The sequence below is a fragment of the Trachurus japonicus genome, chromosome 3 (genome assembly GCF_045865225.1).
Source record: "Trachurus japonicus isolate A0001 chromosome 3, Traja_1.0".
NCBI lineage: Eukaryota > Metazoa > Chordata > Actinopteri > Carangiformes > Carangidae > Trachurus > Trachurus japonicus.
The window spans coordinates 35195126-35210283 of NC_140909.1; the positions used below are offsets into that span (position 1 = coordinate 35195126).

At 41.2% G+C, this 15158-nt stretch overlaps 2 protein-coding genes across 2 annotated transcripts in view; one reads left to right on the forward strand and one right to left on the reverse strand.

The window, feature by feature from the left end:
* Positions 1–15158, forward strand: part of plekho2 (pleckstrin homology domain containing O2) — a 35818-nt gene that overhangs the window by 3667 nt on the left and 16993 nt on the right. The gene's annotated exons all lie outside the window — the stretch shown is intronic.
* Positions 9648–10921, reverse strand: LOC146990286 (uncharacterized). The gene is made up of 4 exons (XM_085773161.1): positions 10592–10921; positions 10260–10413; positions 10045–10169; positions 9648–9936 (listed from the first exon to the last, which is right to left on the reverse strand). Exons 1-4 carry the CDS (start codon positions 10883–10885, stop codon positions 9880–9882), a joined length of 630 nt encoding a protein of 209 aa, XP_085629287.1. The 5' UTR covers positions 10886–10921; the 3' UTR covers positions 9648–9879.

Here is a 15158-nt window from a genome sequence, read left to right on the forward strand (position 1 = left end):
AAGCAGAAGTAAAGTGGTCCGGTCGTTTTCGCTAATGCTGCGTTCCAGGCAGGCTTTTGGAAAATCGTAAATTACAGCTTCAAGTCACAACTTACGGGACTTTGTAGGTGTTTCAGGCAAACCCTCACTTGTGTTTTTCCGACCTGTTTTTACCGGTTTTGAAATTTGAAAGGTCACTTATAACGGCCACTCGTAACTTCCGACCGGTGAACTCGTACCAGATCGAACTGGTTTGACTTTTTCACTGGTCGGAAAAATACGAGTTTCCGTTGAAGCCCACCATTAACAAGTCCTCGTCCCTACGTCGCCACCATTTCACGGCGTCCCTTGGCTGCACACACAGCCCTGCATGCCGTTCTCTCTCCTCATTGGATAAAAACTGTAGGATACGATAAATGTTTTCTCCTCGACTCAGAGCAGAGCAGAGTGACTGACAGACCCGTGTTTCAGTCCAAACACTCTATGTAAGTGATTGCTGTCGGAAGATATAACTATTTAAGACTTATATTAACACAAATATATCACTTACTTCTGCTTTAATTCGTGTCGTTGCAGAACGCACACGTTGGAACGTCACTTTTCACCTTTGAATGTTCGCATTTTTAAAATAATTTGAATTCTGTTCGAATAGTGAAGTTCGTTCTGACAGCCCTATGCATTAGCAGATATTACAATGTGCCATGATTATTAGGTGGATGTTGTTGAGTAGAGTAGATAAAATCAAAGCGAGGCCTGGATGTGCTGAGTGTTACAGACGGACACTGGTTTCCCCCCTCACAGCTGCTGAGCTCTGGTCTTTTTTTCATTTGTCATCTCCAGCCCGGCCTCCTTCATCCTTCACCTCCAACTGGTGGTGACCATGTGTCAGTGCCTCCCTGTGACTCATCCTTTTACCGCCGTCCCTCTGACCCAGAGTGCACAGTGTGACGTGTCTGCCCGACCCGCTCATCATAGGCCAAACAGAATACCACATTATGTGTCACGCACAAGACAATTAACCCTCTCTCATAATCGGGGCCTCTGCTTCACAATGAATGTGTCTTACTGGGGCACCGCTCATAATTTCTGGGAAAAATTCCTCTATGAAAAAGACAGAGTTCTCAATAGTGAATGAATGAGTGTGTTCATGAATATGTGTCCTCACAGGACAAAAAGTCCTCCAACACAGAGATGAATGTTTTTTACTCATTTCCTCTCCCTGCACACGGGGTTAATCTACTGGAGGGTAAAATACTTTTCTATGTTTGATGAAGACATGTCATAGAGATGAGAGACACCACCTAAACTGGTCCTGATATCTGGAGTATTTCAACAGCATCAAACATCAAACTTGTGCACTTTTTAATAGCTGAGATTGAAATTATATTAGCTTGTATCCATGGCAACTAGGTCAGGTGCATCTTATTATTTACACCCACCAACCATGACATCATATAATGCATAGAGACTGTAGTGAAGTGGGTGTGGTGGACAGCAGGAGAGAAGCAGCAGGTTGTAGTAACCACTAGTGCTGCAACTAACCAGTATTTTCATTATCGACTAATCTGTCGATTGTTTAACGATTAATCAATAAGTTGTTTGATCAATAAAATGTTGAAAAATGTCAATCAGTGTTTCCCAAACCACAAGATGACGTCCTCAAATGTCTTGTTTGGTTCACATTTAAAAAGATGAAATCAGAGAATTTGGACTTTTTTTCTTAAAGGGATAGTTCACCCAAAATTCAAATTTCACTCATTATCTACTCACCCTCATGTCGACTAAGGGCTGGGAAAATTTTCAGAGTCCTCCGTGCTTTCTCTGAGTTACGGGGGGTCCGCGCAGCAGTATTTGTCCATATAATGGTTGTGAATGGGGCTCACTTTTCTTCGTCCAAAAAGACACACCAAATACCTCCATACTGCTCATCTGTAATGTCCCTCTTGTATTGAAGCCCAGACATGAGAAATTGTTCGGGAAAAAATTAAATAAGTCTATATTTTAAGCTTGTTTGTAGCGGAAGCTCCCAGTGTCTCAGTTCACTGCTCTGCCTGTGGAGATTTGCACTGACCGGCGGAACAATTTCTCATGTTACAGACGAGCACTGTGGAGGTATTTGGATGTTTTTTGGTGTGTCTTTTTGGACGAAGAAAAGTGAGCCCCATTCACAACCATTATATGGACAAATACTGCTGTGCGGACCCCCTCGTAACTCAGAGAAGACATGGAGGACTCTGAAACTTCTCCCAGCCCTTAGTCGACTTGAGGGTGAGTAGATAATGACTGAAATTTGAATTTTGGGTGAACTATCCCTTTAAAAACCGACCCAAAGCAATTACTCGATTATCAAAATAGTTGATGATTAATTTAATAATTGATTATTATGCGATTAATCGATTTATTGTTGTAGCTCTAGTAACCACACTGTGCAGCAGCTTGTCCCCTGATGAATCCCATACATGGGCCACATGCTTGATTTATTCTGGTGCAGCATACATCCACTTGAGCATCTGGGCCCATTCTGGCACACGCACAGAAAATCCTCCAGCTGACAACACTGGAGAATAACATGTGGAAGTGTGTGGGCTGAGGCGCCGGGCATACGTTGAGCTCTGTGTTGGTTACGCAGCTGGTGAATGAGCCAATGGCTGTGAAGCATGAATGAGACACAAACAGCTGTCAACATACAGGCACATGTCACAGCCAATTTTATACACAACACAATTCACAATACTAAAAAAAACATTATTCCTTTGCATGTGATAAATAATACTAAATAAATCTCCTGTAAAACAGGAAAGTTTGATACATTAACTCTTTTGCGACCATTGACGAGTAAACTCGTCACAGCGTGCCGAACGTTCAGGACCGTTGACGAGTTAACTCATCAAAACCGTTTGTTTTTTTGTTTGTTTTTTTACAGATTATGATAATAGACACTCTCAGGTCCCCTGTGTGTGAGTATGGTAGTCCTCTGATATGTAAAACATAATGCTTTTTATAAACTGTGTGATCATGGTTTTGTCTGAGTAATCGGTCTCCTTGAATGCTGCTCTGGGGACAAAGTGTAGCGTGCTGTGCGGCTGTCGGCTACACCGTGCTGCCAACTTGGCGACTTTCTCCCTAAATCTGGCGACTTTCCAAACCCTCTTGGCGACTTTTTTGGTCAAAAGCGACTAGCGACAAATCTAGCGACTTTTTCCGGTGTTGTTACAAACGTTTCTGGTTTGGAGATTCTGACCTGAAAGCACGTGAGCCGGCCGCCCCCGTCCCAAAGCACTCAGCGGCGGTCAGTCACACAGCAGTGTCACGGAGCTGCTCCGCTGCGGCCAGAGACCCGCACCGCTGCACTCCACGCCACCGCACCCCCCCAGATTTGCCTACAAAAATACTTATTTAGCCGTAGAAATGATTTGGGAGACATGCCACACTGCAGAGTACCGGTAAAATGAGCCGATTGCCACTTGACACAAAAGTGCATTTTTCTCAGTTTTTGAAGAAACCGAGCTCTCTTCTTCTCCTTCGTACTCACGAACGAAATGGCGGAAAAACTTGCCATTTTTCGAGGAGCACGTTGGAAAGTCACTCTTCAACCACGTGAAAACCGTTTGTTTCTAGGTGATGTACAGAGTTTGCTTCGACGTGAGGAAAAAGGTTAACAAATAGCCAAAAACATGCGGTCCGGAGCGGATGTGCTGAGCAATTAGTGTGGTTGTGAAAGAGTTAAGTAAGGGCTGTCATCATGACATTTTAATTGACAATTCATTTCCGTATAAATAATTGTGATTAACAATTTAATTGTCTTTTTCTGATCATTTTATGCCATTATTATAGTTTGTAGCTTTGCAATTAAATCCATGATGCTAATGTCAATAGATGCTCATCAAAATGCAGTTGTTGAATATTAGAAATTAAGCTCTTTGAAATTAAGCTCCTTGACTCTTGTGTCATTAAACCATAGCTGAGGAAGGGTATGCAACGTGATGATGTCATTAAAAGAGGACCAGTCAAACCTCAAATGATGGAAAACGAAGAGGAAACAGTGATGAAATTTGACATTTCTCTTTGTTTCACCCAGCTGGTTTTACACAGATGGAACCGATTGAACCATTATGATAAATAATTGCGATCAGGCGATTATGTATGACAGGCCTACCTTTAAGCTTTGCATTGTAGCAGCTACCTGGGTCTGTCCAGAGCACAATGATGCACAGACATAACATTATAACCCATATCATATGTGACTCAACAAACAGCAGCTCCAATTCGAATAGAAAATATGTCCAAAATGTTCAGTGGACAGGACAGAGGAGGTTGACAGGAAATTGGACAGACAGAGGGAAATGCAGAGGAATGCAGAGAAAGAATCGAACCAGAAGCATTGAACCATTAGGAACTCACTTGTGTAGAGTTTTTGCACCCGTGTGGTAAGCGCACTAACCACTCAGCTATCGGGTCAGGAGGAACAGTTAGTTACCCAGACTGACCCGCGATCAGTACACAAAATGCACTGCAGACCGCTTCCATCCACCTGAAATAAGCCTGTCTCTCTCTCTCTCTTAGTGAGTCAACATGATGTTTTGACATTTTAATGGGTGTGAGAGACTCATGGTTCACTGAGTTTGTATTATCTTTTTATCTGAACTTTCTGTTTCATTCATCAACATCTATTGCTACAGCAGCACAGAGATGTTTACTGTCAGTAGCTCTTGGTAATGTGACACAAGATTATTATGACACCAGATATAATGACTGTTCCTCCACAAATGCATATGTGATACCGCTGTGTGTTAATGCCAACAGCTAGAATGTTGGTGTTAAAGTGCAGTAATGTTCTATTGCACCCATGTATAAATAGATTTCCTCTGATCTGTAAAACTGCACCGTCGCCTCCCACACTTCTGGTCTAAAAGATGTGAACCCTCTGAAACCTGTACAAGAGATAAAAACTTTAAATGACAAACTTTATTCATAAAGCACTTTCCTTACTCAACTCAACTCAAACTTTATTTATTTAGCACTTTCAAAACAATCAAAGTTGACCAAAGTGCTGTACAGATCAATAAAAACATACCATTATTAAAATACCATACAAGTAAAGTGCAATGGAGCAAAAAGCTGAACCGTGTCAGACCTGAACATGTTCTGCAGTGGTGATGCAGTTAATAACCACAGGCACAGCAAACTGAACAAACATCTCTGCTTCATTATTTCTCTTCCAGTCAAACATAGTTCATTTTCACCATGTGTCTGAACCTGTGAAGTGAATTCAAATGAGCTAGAAGTAAATAAATAAAATACAAGTAAAAGACAAATGTGTCAACTCAAACTGAATGCCAGAGAGAGAGAACGTGTGATTTTAAGGAGGATTTAAAAGCCTCTATTGACTCTGATGTGCCATGGTAGGCTGTTCCAGGAGGAGTTTTCGGGACGACCGGTAGCAGCTGATTGGCAGATCCCAGTGCTCTGGCACACAGTCGAAATGCAGTCCAAAGAGCGTCATAGACTGATGAGCTGAAAAGAAAAGGATGTACCGGTAATATATAAAAATTATAGCTTTTATATATTATATCCTTTTCTTTTCAGCCATCAGCAAATGCTCAAAAACATAGGGAAATAAATGAGAAAGGACACAAACTAGAATACACAATATATCACATGACATTTTAATAATGTGACTAACAAATAAATACCATATTTGGTAAAAAGGCAGCTGTAAAGTTTCACGCTGAAGCAAAGATCTAAATCAGTCTCTCTTCATGTCTGCCTCTGAGAAACAGTGAAACAAAGGTGATGATGGTGGACTTTATTTACACCGGTGGTCTCATCCTATTGTTAGCAAACACACGAGAGCTCAGAGTTGTGCTGTGTGCTGTGTGGTGTGGTGTGATATGTAGGACAGAGGCCTTGCTGTTGCAGGTTGAGAGGTCTCTGTGTCTGCACTCTCTCTTCAGTCCAGTGGATGAGGCTGGATGTGTTGTGGATCGCAGGGCGTGGACTCTGCCGACTTATTGCAACATATTTGGCTGCGACTGTCATCGGCGGTGACACAATACAGGAAGTAAGATCCTCACATCTTCACTCTGCGACGGTCGGGGGTTAGTGGGGTAAAAGTGTGAGCTGCACTCAGGCTCTGTTGGGTGAGTTTAAAGCTGCTGGGGCAGGTCAGCGTAAAAATCAATGAATGCCAGATGCTCCCTGACCTAAAACTTCATCAGAAACACATGTGTGCCGAGGTGTGTCTCCTCCTCCTCTCTCTCTTCCTCCTCTAACAGCAGGCCTCTCTGCCTCAGCGCCGTGTCATTTTTGAACCGTTTTGTCTCTGCAAATTATTTTAATCTGCACGACGGTGTTGATCCGTTTCTGCGCTCGCCGCAACACCGCAGATAAAGCCAATAATAAATCGCACGTATGTCTGTGGGCAGCGTTGGGTGAAAGGCCTGCGCTTCAGTGCAGAGCGCGCTTCCTGTGTGGGTTCAACCTACTATATGATATCACAGCATAAGAGCTATAGTAGTCAGCTGAGGCCTGAGTAATGGAAACCTCACGCCCCTCCCCTCCTCCCCTCCTGCTCAGCTGCAGGCGTGTGGTCAGCCCCTGCGCTGCTCTGAATCTTCCACACGGCCCCATCCACTCTTTTTCCATGTCCACCCATGTCAGAGGCATGCCAAGACCACTGTGTGCCTGAGGGGGGAGGGTGGGGAGGGGGGGGTTCTGGACTGCACAGAGGATCACAGTTACACTTATCACTGTATTTTAAAGCAGATTTTTTTTTTCTTCCTTCTTTTTTTTTTTAAACTTTTCTCACTTTCTGGTTTTTCCTCCCTGCTTGGCCTTCCTCTCTCTCTCTGCAGCTGCTCGGCTGTTTACCCAGCTCACGCACTTGCAGTTACAGTGAAAGTGGAAAAACAGTTAGATGACCTCCCACCTAATGCCAGAAAAGAAAAAAAAAAAAAAAAGAGATATCCTGTGGAAGTTGCTCCAACAGAAACAAAGGCTTTGGATTGTGCAGACACCTGCACTTGTCAGTGCTTTAGTCACAGTGACAGAGGAGTGTCAGGGTTTATCAGTGCTTACTCCACACATCTACATGCTGAGACGGTGGGGGCCGGCGGCCGCAGCGCCGACGCCTCGGACTCACTGCACACTGAACACATCACAGTAGTGACCCAGTTCCTACAGAGCTGCTCAGACCACCTCCTCCAGGGTGTTACCTACTGCTTCTACTGGTCTGACTCCAGCACAGTCGAAACTTCACACTGTGTAAACTGGCAGAAAATTAAAGGGATAGTTCAACGTTTTTGGCAAATTCCTCATAGGAGTAGGTTCATTATCTTTCATTATCAGGGTTCTTACGGATCCTTAAAAAGTCTTAAAAGGCATTAAATTCATTAATCTAAAAACAAGGCCTTAATTGGCATTAAAATGTCTTAAATCAATTTTTCAAAAGTCTTAAAAATGTTAACACATGGTAAGTGGTATTTTATGGTTGTAATTAGTCTCAAATCTCAAAATAATTGGTAACATTCTGACATAGAGAAGTTAGTGGCGGCCGCCTCCAGCTCCCGAGTTAGTGTTTTGTTTTTTTTTTCTGACTTTTTATGCATTTATTTTGAAAGGACAGCTGGAAAGAGACACAATCCAATGTTCATGTACACTCTAAACATGAATGTGTTAAAACCAACACAACCTGTGTTGAATTTCAACACATCGTAAGAGTTCTCGTTGGGACAACACAACATGTGTCAGAATATTGACACATCAATTGTGTCAATATAGCGACACATCAATTGTGTCAATATAGCGACACAATTAATGTGTCATATAGCGACACAATTAATGTGTCAAAATATTGACACATTAATGTGTCAATATATACTGACACAAGGATGTGTATTAATGTGTCAATTTTAACACAGTTACGTGTTGTGAAAAGTTATTTACACATTAGTGTGTTATTAAAAATTAGTTATCCAACACAAGCATGTGTTAATATGAATAAAGATGAAAATACAAAGTTGATGTTTTCTTATACATGTTTTATTTTTTTAACACCACATGTACAGTCATTAACATTACTTATGTTTACAATATTACACTTACTGTGAACCACCTGAAATTTTTTTTTTTCAAATTAATATCAAACAAACTCCTTTCTGCTCCTCTTTCTCCCTCCTGCCTCCTCCCCTCAATTCCGCCCTCCTCTTTCCTTCCTTTCCTCCACCCTCCCACCCCCACCCAACACACAGGAGGACAACAGGTGGTCACTCATTTACAGGAAAAGCATAAAAAAAAATTACCTTATTCAAGGCTTAAAATCAAAATTTTAAAAAAAGGGTGTCACTCGGGAGAACCTTAAATAACTTTGTATCGAGGATTAACATAGACTTTGTTTCCTTTGAAAGGTTTCTGAAAGTCAAGTGGTCGAAAGTCTAACAAATCCTGAGGAATTCGCACCACTTTGAACTCATCACTTTTTTCCACAGAAAATGCATAGAAATGGTCATCAAAAAAATCAACATGCACAACATTTACAAACGCTAAAAGTGTGCCTTTGTCTGCCTGTGGGAACAGATGAACTATTTCTGCAAAGACTGGGTCATGTTTCTTTTCTGTTACAATAACAGTTCCTGTCCTGTATGTATGTCCCCAAACACTCACACTATAGAGAGCCTAAGTGGAAGCAGGAAGTAACGGCGCCATGGGACCTCAACTCTGAAAAATTCGCCATTCAAATGAATGAGACTGAAAATTTTATTTCGTGATCCGATTGAATTGCGCCATAAGAAAAAAAAATGTCCTCTACCTGTTTAAAACATCACGTTTCATGAAGAGAAATCAGCCGTTTATCATAAAACGGCAACAGAAGAATGTATTTTTTGTAAAGACCGCTCTACGGACTACAGATCTGGTGTCCCACAAAAAATACGTCACCAACTGACACGGGAAAGGGCGGCATTTGGTCGCCATGGTGACGTCACCTACGCGACTTGTAGTCTTTCTGGTTACGGACTCTTCTGAATTTTATTCTACAATAGCTTTACAACAAACTGTTGATTTCTCAGGATGAAACGTGATGTTTTAAACAGGTAGAGGACATATTTTTTTCTCATGGCACAATTCAAACGGATCACGAAATAAAATTTTCCGTCCCGTTCATTTGAATGGCGAGTTTTTCAGAGTTGAGGTCCCATGGTGACCGTTACTTCCTGCTTCCGCTTAGGCTCTCTATGACAAACACACATACTCTCTGAAAAGTCACAATCGAGAATTGACCTCAGGTTATCAATGAGTTGTTCACCTTTGGGTAAAGACCTCAGAATAACTGGAAATGCATTTGGGACACACATTTTGTTGCCAAGCGGTTGGCCAAACCTCCAACAATTGTGATCTGAAGTGTGATCAGACAGACTGCTTGTGTCCCCAGATGAATGCTCTCTGGAAAGATGCCTTGAGAATGAATTAAGATTATGATAAGTACGCTGGCAGCCATTTTGACTGCAGACAAGGGTACAGTTCTGACCGTCAGAAAACGAATGCACTACACGGAGATGCCAGCGAAGTTTCCTTGTCTCACCAAGAACTGGCTTCTTACACACTGGGCAAAGATACACACTGGAATTTTTAAGCTAAAGCCTGAAGTTTTCCCAGCAGCTCCATCACTTTAGACCGTCTGACGTTGTTTGATACTGGTATGTCATAAATGTGTTCGAAAAAAATGAAAATGGATGCAAGCTGAGTGGGATAGGATGCGTTGCATACCCAAAAAAACTTGAACAGCTTGTCCAAAGCGCACGTCAGGTTGTCATCGCGAAGAGGAATTGTGACACTGTCGTTTCTCGAAACAATGACGTACTGCCGCGCTGTGTCTGTCAGTTGGCCAATGCAGACGAGCTCTGGCTATGTCCTTGAAGATTCTTCATCAAAACTGCAAAGGGCGGGGATGCCAGTCCCATGCTGTAAGAAAGAAAGAGAAAAAAAAAAATTACAAATGTATTATAGACATCATCCTGAGCTAGAGCCTATTTGTTATGTGCTTTTATGTTGCACACATATACAACGTACTGGCACGAAGTTGATGAGGAAAGAAATGGCCGACTTCACACTGCAACGGGTTGATGATCCCCTTCCTGATGCAGTTGGTGGAAGCAGGTGGGTCAACATCTGTAATGTACTGTAGCATACTTGATCTATTTGAATGACACAAGCAAATGGTTTTGTCAAAATTATGTTTACAGAAAAACTAGGAGCAAAGCATTGATAAAATGCAAATTGTTTACCATCATTCTGGTCTCCATCCTGCTCAAGTAAGGAAGACACGACTCCTTTCTCCAGCGCAGCAATTTTCCTTAGTTTGGGGACAAATGATGACTCCCACCTCCTAATAAAGAGCTCTGCCTTCCCATCAAACATTTTAGCAAACTCTGCATCCAGCTGGCAGAGGAAACAAGAAAAAAAGGAAGAGTGTCACAACTCTTGTCAATCAGATTTATTTATCTAATATCTAACCCTTTTTAATATTGTTGTATGTATGATTTACAAGAAAAGCAAACGATCAGAAAAAACAAAACAAGCACGTATCAGTAAATACACAAGTAAACAAAAGACTCACCAGACTCGGAATGTCTATGAAACGAGGGTACTCTTGGATAATGTCTGCAACAGTTGGAGACTGGGTGCTGATCCAGTTCCTGCGATGGCTGAAAGTTTTTTCCATTGCAGTCTTTATTCGTCCCATGTTCTCTGGTGATGGCTTCATCCTTTTGATGACAAACAACCATTCACTAAGGTCTTCGTCTGGTTGTGCTGTAGATGGCTGCGCTAATGCTGCACTGCACGCCCATTTTCTCTTGTGGTAGCGTCGCTGGCCCTCTTCTAGGCTCCGTCTGATATTTCGTAGCCTCATCTCTATGAATCCCGTATGTGACAAAGGGTCATAGAAATGCTCCTGTAAAAAAGTATATACGTTTCAAGACAAATGAGTACTCAGGGCCATCTACTGTGAGATTTCATTATTCCCTTACACAAAGACTAAAAACAATTTTTTTTTTTTTTACACCTTTTTTTAAGAGGAGAAGCCACTGTGATTGCAGAATGACTGTTTTTATTTGGTTTTTTTTTTTTTTTTACTATAGCCCTGCAATTTGATATGCAGGACAAAAATGTATGCTAAAATCAGTTTTGTTACAAATCCCTGACATAATACAATGGTCTGACACCATGTAAAAAATCTCCCACCTCTCATCTTTTTTAAAATAGTGAAAATCAGCCATTTTCTGCCTTTTAAAGCACAAGCTTAAAGGTTGAATATGTAGAATATTTATCAAAAGCTATATTTTTAAAAAAAATAATACATCCACAAGGCGTTTTGAGGGCTACAGAATGAAAGTATTGCCTCTCCTTAAAAAAAAAATTTTTGTCTGAAATAATGTTTTAAAAAAAAATTTGACGGGCTCGACAATGACTTTCTGTCACGTTCTGTTTACATTCGCCACTGAACTTTTTTTTTTTTTTCAACTTGACGAGAGCAGTGACAGCGGAGGCTCTTGAGCGCAGGTTTGGTTTTCAGCAGCGGTGTGGAAGGCAGAGAGCCTCCACTCTCCCTGTAACAAGCTAAAAGTCATTTATTATGCTGTTAATGACGGTAAAAATGAAACTATGATGATAATTTCCTGCATAGTTCTCCTCCTCTGCTGTCCTCTGATCAGAACGGAGTCCCTAGCAACGGCCCGTTTTACATAGCAACGGTCTGGCGTTCTGTTGTTGTTCTGGTAATCCTACATAGTCAACCTTTAACTACATGCAAACAAAAATATTAGCCTAAACACTAACGTTACTGAAAAAATAGTAGTAGTAATAGTAGTTTTGATTTTTCTTTTTTTAAACTGAGGTTGACTGAAAGATCTGTACAAAAGAATCTTTTTTTTAATACGATATCTTTATAGAGCAGTCGTTTGTAAAATATTTATGTTCCTCTTTGTACTAAGGTTGACTATGTAGGATTACCAGAACAACAGAACGCCAGACCGTTGCTATGTAAAACGGGCCGTTGCTAGGGACTCCATTCCGATCAGAGGACAGCAGAGGAGGAGAACTATGCAGGAAATTATCATCATAGTTTCATTTTTACCGTCATTAACAGCATAATAAATGACTTTTAGCTTGTTACGGGGAGAGTGGAGGCTCTCTGCCTTCCACACCGCTGCTGAAAACCAAACCTGCGCTCAGAGCCTCCGCTGTCACTGCTCTGTCAAGTTGAAAAAAAAAAAAAAAAAAGTTCGGTGGCGAATGTAAACAGAACGTGACAGAGAATCATGGTCGAGCCCGTCAAATTTTTTTAAAAACATTATTTCAGACAAAAAATTTTTTTTTATGGAAAAGCACTACTTTCATTCTGTACCCCTCAAAACGCCCGGTGGATGTATTATTTTTAAAACAATATCTTTTGATAAATATTCTACATAGTCAACCACAACAGTACATTATCAAAAGCACCGGCCTTTTTTCAAATTCTACAACATGAATAATTTCTGTGACCCCCCAAAAATTAATAATGATCTGTGACTCACTTACTAAATTTAACACAACAGCAATTGTATCTGATAATGTAGAAAATCATTCGTGTAATATTGTTAAGTGGGGGAAACTTCTGGCGGAGAATTTTCAAAACTAGCTCAAACCGGCTCAAACCGCCCCTAACCGTCCCAGCGCAGCGGGAAAAAAAAGACGTTGCGCCCTATTTAGCTTAAACTTCCAAAGACAAATCGACAATAAAATGCTCTAATTCATTACAGTGACTTTATAATAGACTTAATCCGTTTCACTAGCATTTTAAACATTAGGTGGCTTTTCAGGGAGCAGCAAACACAACCAATGCATTAACGTTGGGTCGCATTATGTCTGGCCATGACTTTGCAAAAATTAGCTTGATAGCTTCATAAGCTACGCAAAGGCCTCAACTCAAACTGGCTGGTCACGCTACCAATTAAGTTAGCGAGTACATTATCATTAGCGGGGGGAAAAAAAGAGAGCCTCACTCCCACTTTACCGTCTATAGAATCTATATTAAAATCAATTTTAGGGGTGCTCACACAGCTAATGCTAAGCAATTAGCATTTATCCACTTCAAATGCTAGTTAGCTCTGTGGCTTTTTGGTGCCTGAGGTGGCTTTCGACATTAATTAGACCGCTTCAACCCAACACCCCCTCCTTAGCTCGAGTTTGAATGAAAATATCTCGTCAGCCAACCATTTAGCTTTAATCTAACCGTTCGAAGTGACCGTGAATGTGAACCAGACGTTATCACCATCAAAGCATTCGGTTAGAGAAAATAACTGCCAAGCTAACGTCACCTGTGACAAAGCGGTAGAAACCTCGTTGCAAACCGCAAATTTACGTTAAAAGTCGGGGGAAGTCTAACTATTGATTTGATTTTCCACATTCTAACCTCATTCGCCTATAATTAAAACATTTAAGACACAGAAAATCATCCAATTTAACGTTACCTGTCCGTCGGCTGTGCCTGTTACGGTCCTGCCGATGGCTCGCTGCTGCCTGCTGCACGTAAAATGTCGTCGATGGGTGGGGGCGGGGGGGGGGCGAGCGGTCAGACGGGTAACTGGTTTGATGACGTAGGCGTGTTGTGATTGGCCAATGATGTTAACACATGTCTTTGTGTTGTAGAGGTTACAGCATGCAACACATTATGTGCAGAAATTGACGCAACATGTGTTATTTGGCTTTCTACACATTAATTGTGTAAGAAAACAACACATTCTTTCTAAGAGTGTAGCAGTCACTTTACCTTGGATCACATAGGAAAGTGGGTCAAATTGTCCCTAACCCTATGTAATTGATGTGTTTTTTTTTTTCTTTTTTCTGCATTTGTGTTCATTATGAAGTCGGTCTTAAATTTCATTTCAAGTGGCTTTAAAAAAAGTCTTAAAAAGTCTTAAATTTAACTTGGCTTAAGCTGTAGGAACCCTGATTATCTGCACATCACCACGCTATGAAATAATCATGTATAATTATGTAACATGTTACGACACACAAAGCAAATACTCCACCCAGCAGCCGTGGCTGGGATGTAGTTCTGGCCATGCATTTGCCTCGAAAACAACTCTCTCATAACTTTCCGTTATTATCTCATAGCGTGGTGATTGTGCAGGTCACAACTTGTCCACCAGAGCTTTTTGGAGTTGTTGGATGGATTGTGTATTTGATGAGTTTGATGAGGGAAAGGTGAAAATACCATGTGCCTCCATTGTGTTCACTGAGCAGCTCACGTCCCGCGAAAAACAACATGCACCGACAAATAAAGGTAATGGACCTACTGCTATGACTATAGGGATTATGGCGATAGGCCAATGTGCCAAAATGTTGAACTATCCCTTTAAATGTGGTGAAGAGACCGGTGAAGTGACTCATCAACAGTAGGCCTGCATGATGACGTGAGGAAAATCTACCATGCGTGATAACACTGTTACAGTATTGAGATGATATGACTTGCAATAAATAAACAGATATTGAAGCTGAATGAAGAACAAAACCCACCTCCCTCTGCTGCAGCAACACTACTGTGTCTGTGTGTGTGTGTGTGTGTGTGTGTGAGGGGGGGGGGGGCTGCTGCTGTGGTCTCAGCCTGAAGATATCAGATGAGATAAGCTTTATTTGTCACGTACACAATTATACATAGTACAATGCGCAGTGAGATGTGGTATTGTCTCTGCTGCCAGAAATAATGAAATAAAAGACACAATGTAAGATATAAGAAATAGAAAAAAATCTATCCATATACAGTAGATTTAAAAAAAATCTATCCATATTTCATTCAATACAGGACTGTTTAGGTTGTAAAAATGTCCTAAATGACGTCGTTTGGAGTAAACTCTGGACTTTTTTCTGGCTTCTCGCTCCCATGTTAAACAAGGTTTTTCATGAAAGTGTCAATAAATTGAATCTGAATCTGAATCTGATTTGGCAAGTCAAGTTTATTTGTATAGCCCATTTTTACAAACAGTTTGTCTCAAAGGTCTTTACAAAGCATCATAACATCCTCTGTCCTTAGACCCTCACATCCACTGAGGAAAAAGTCCCAGAAAAGCTCAGGAGAAAGCTCAGGATGAGAGACAGAGGAGGGATCATCACCTAGGACGGACAGACGTGACATAGATGTTGTA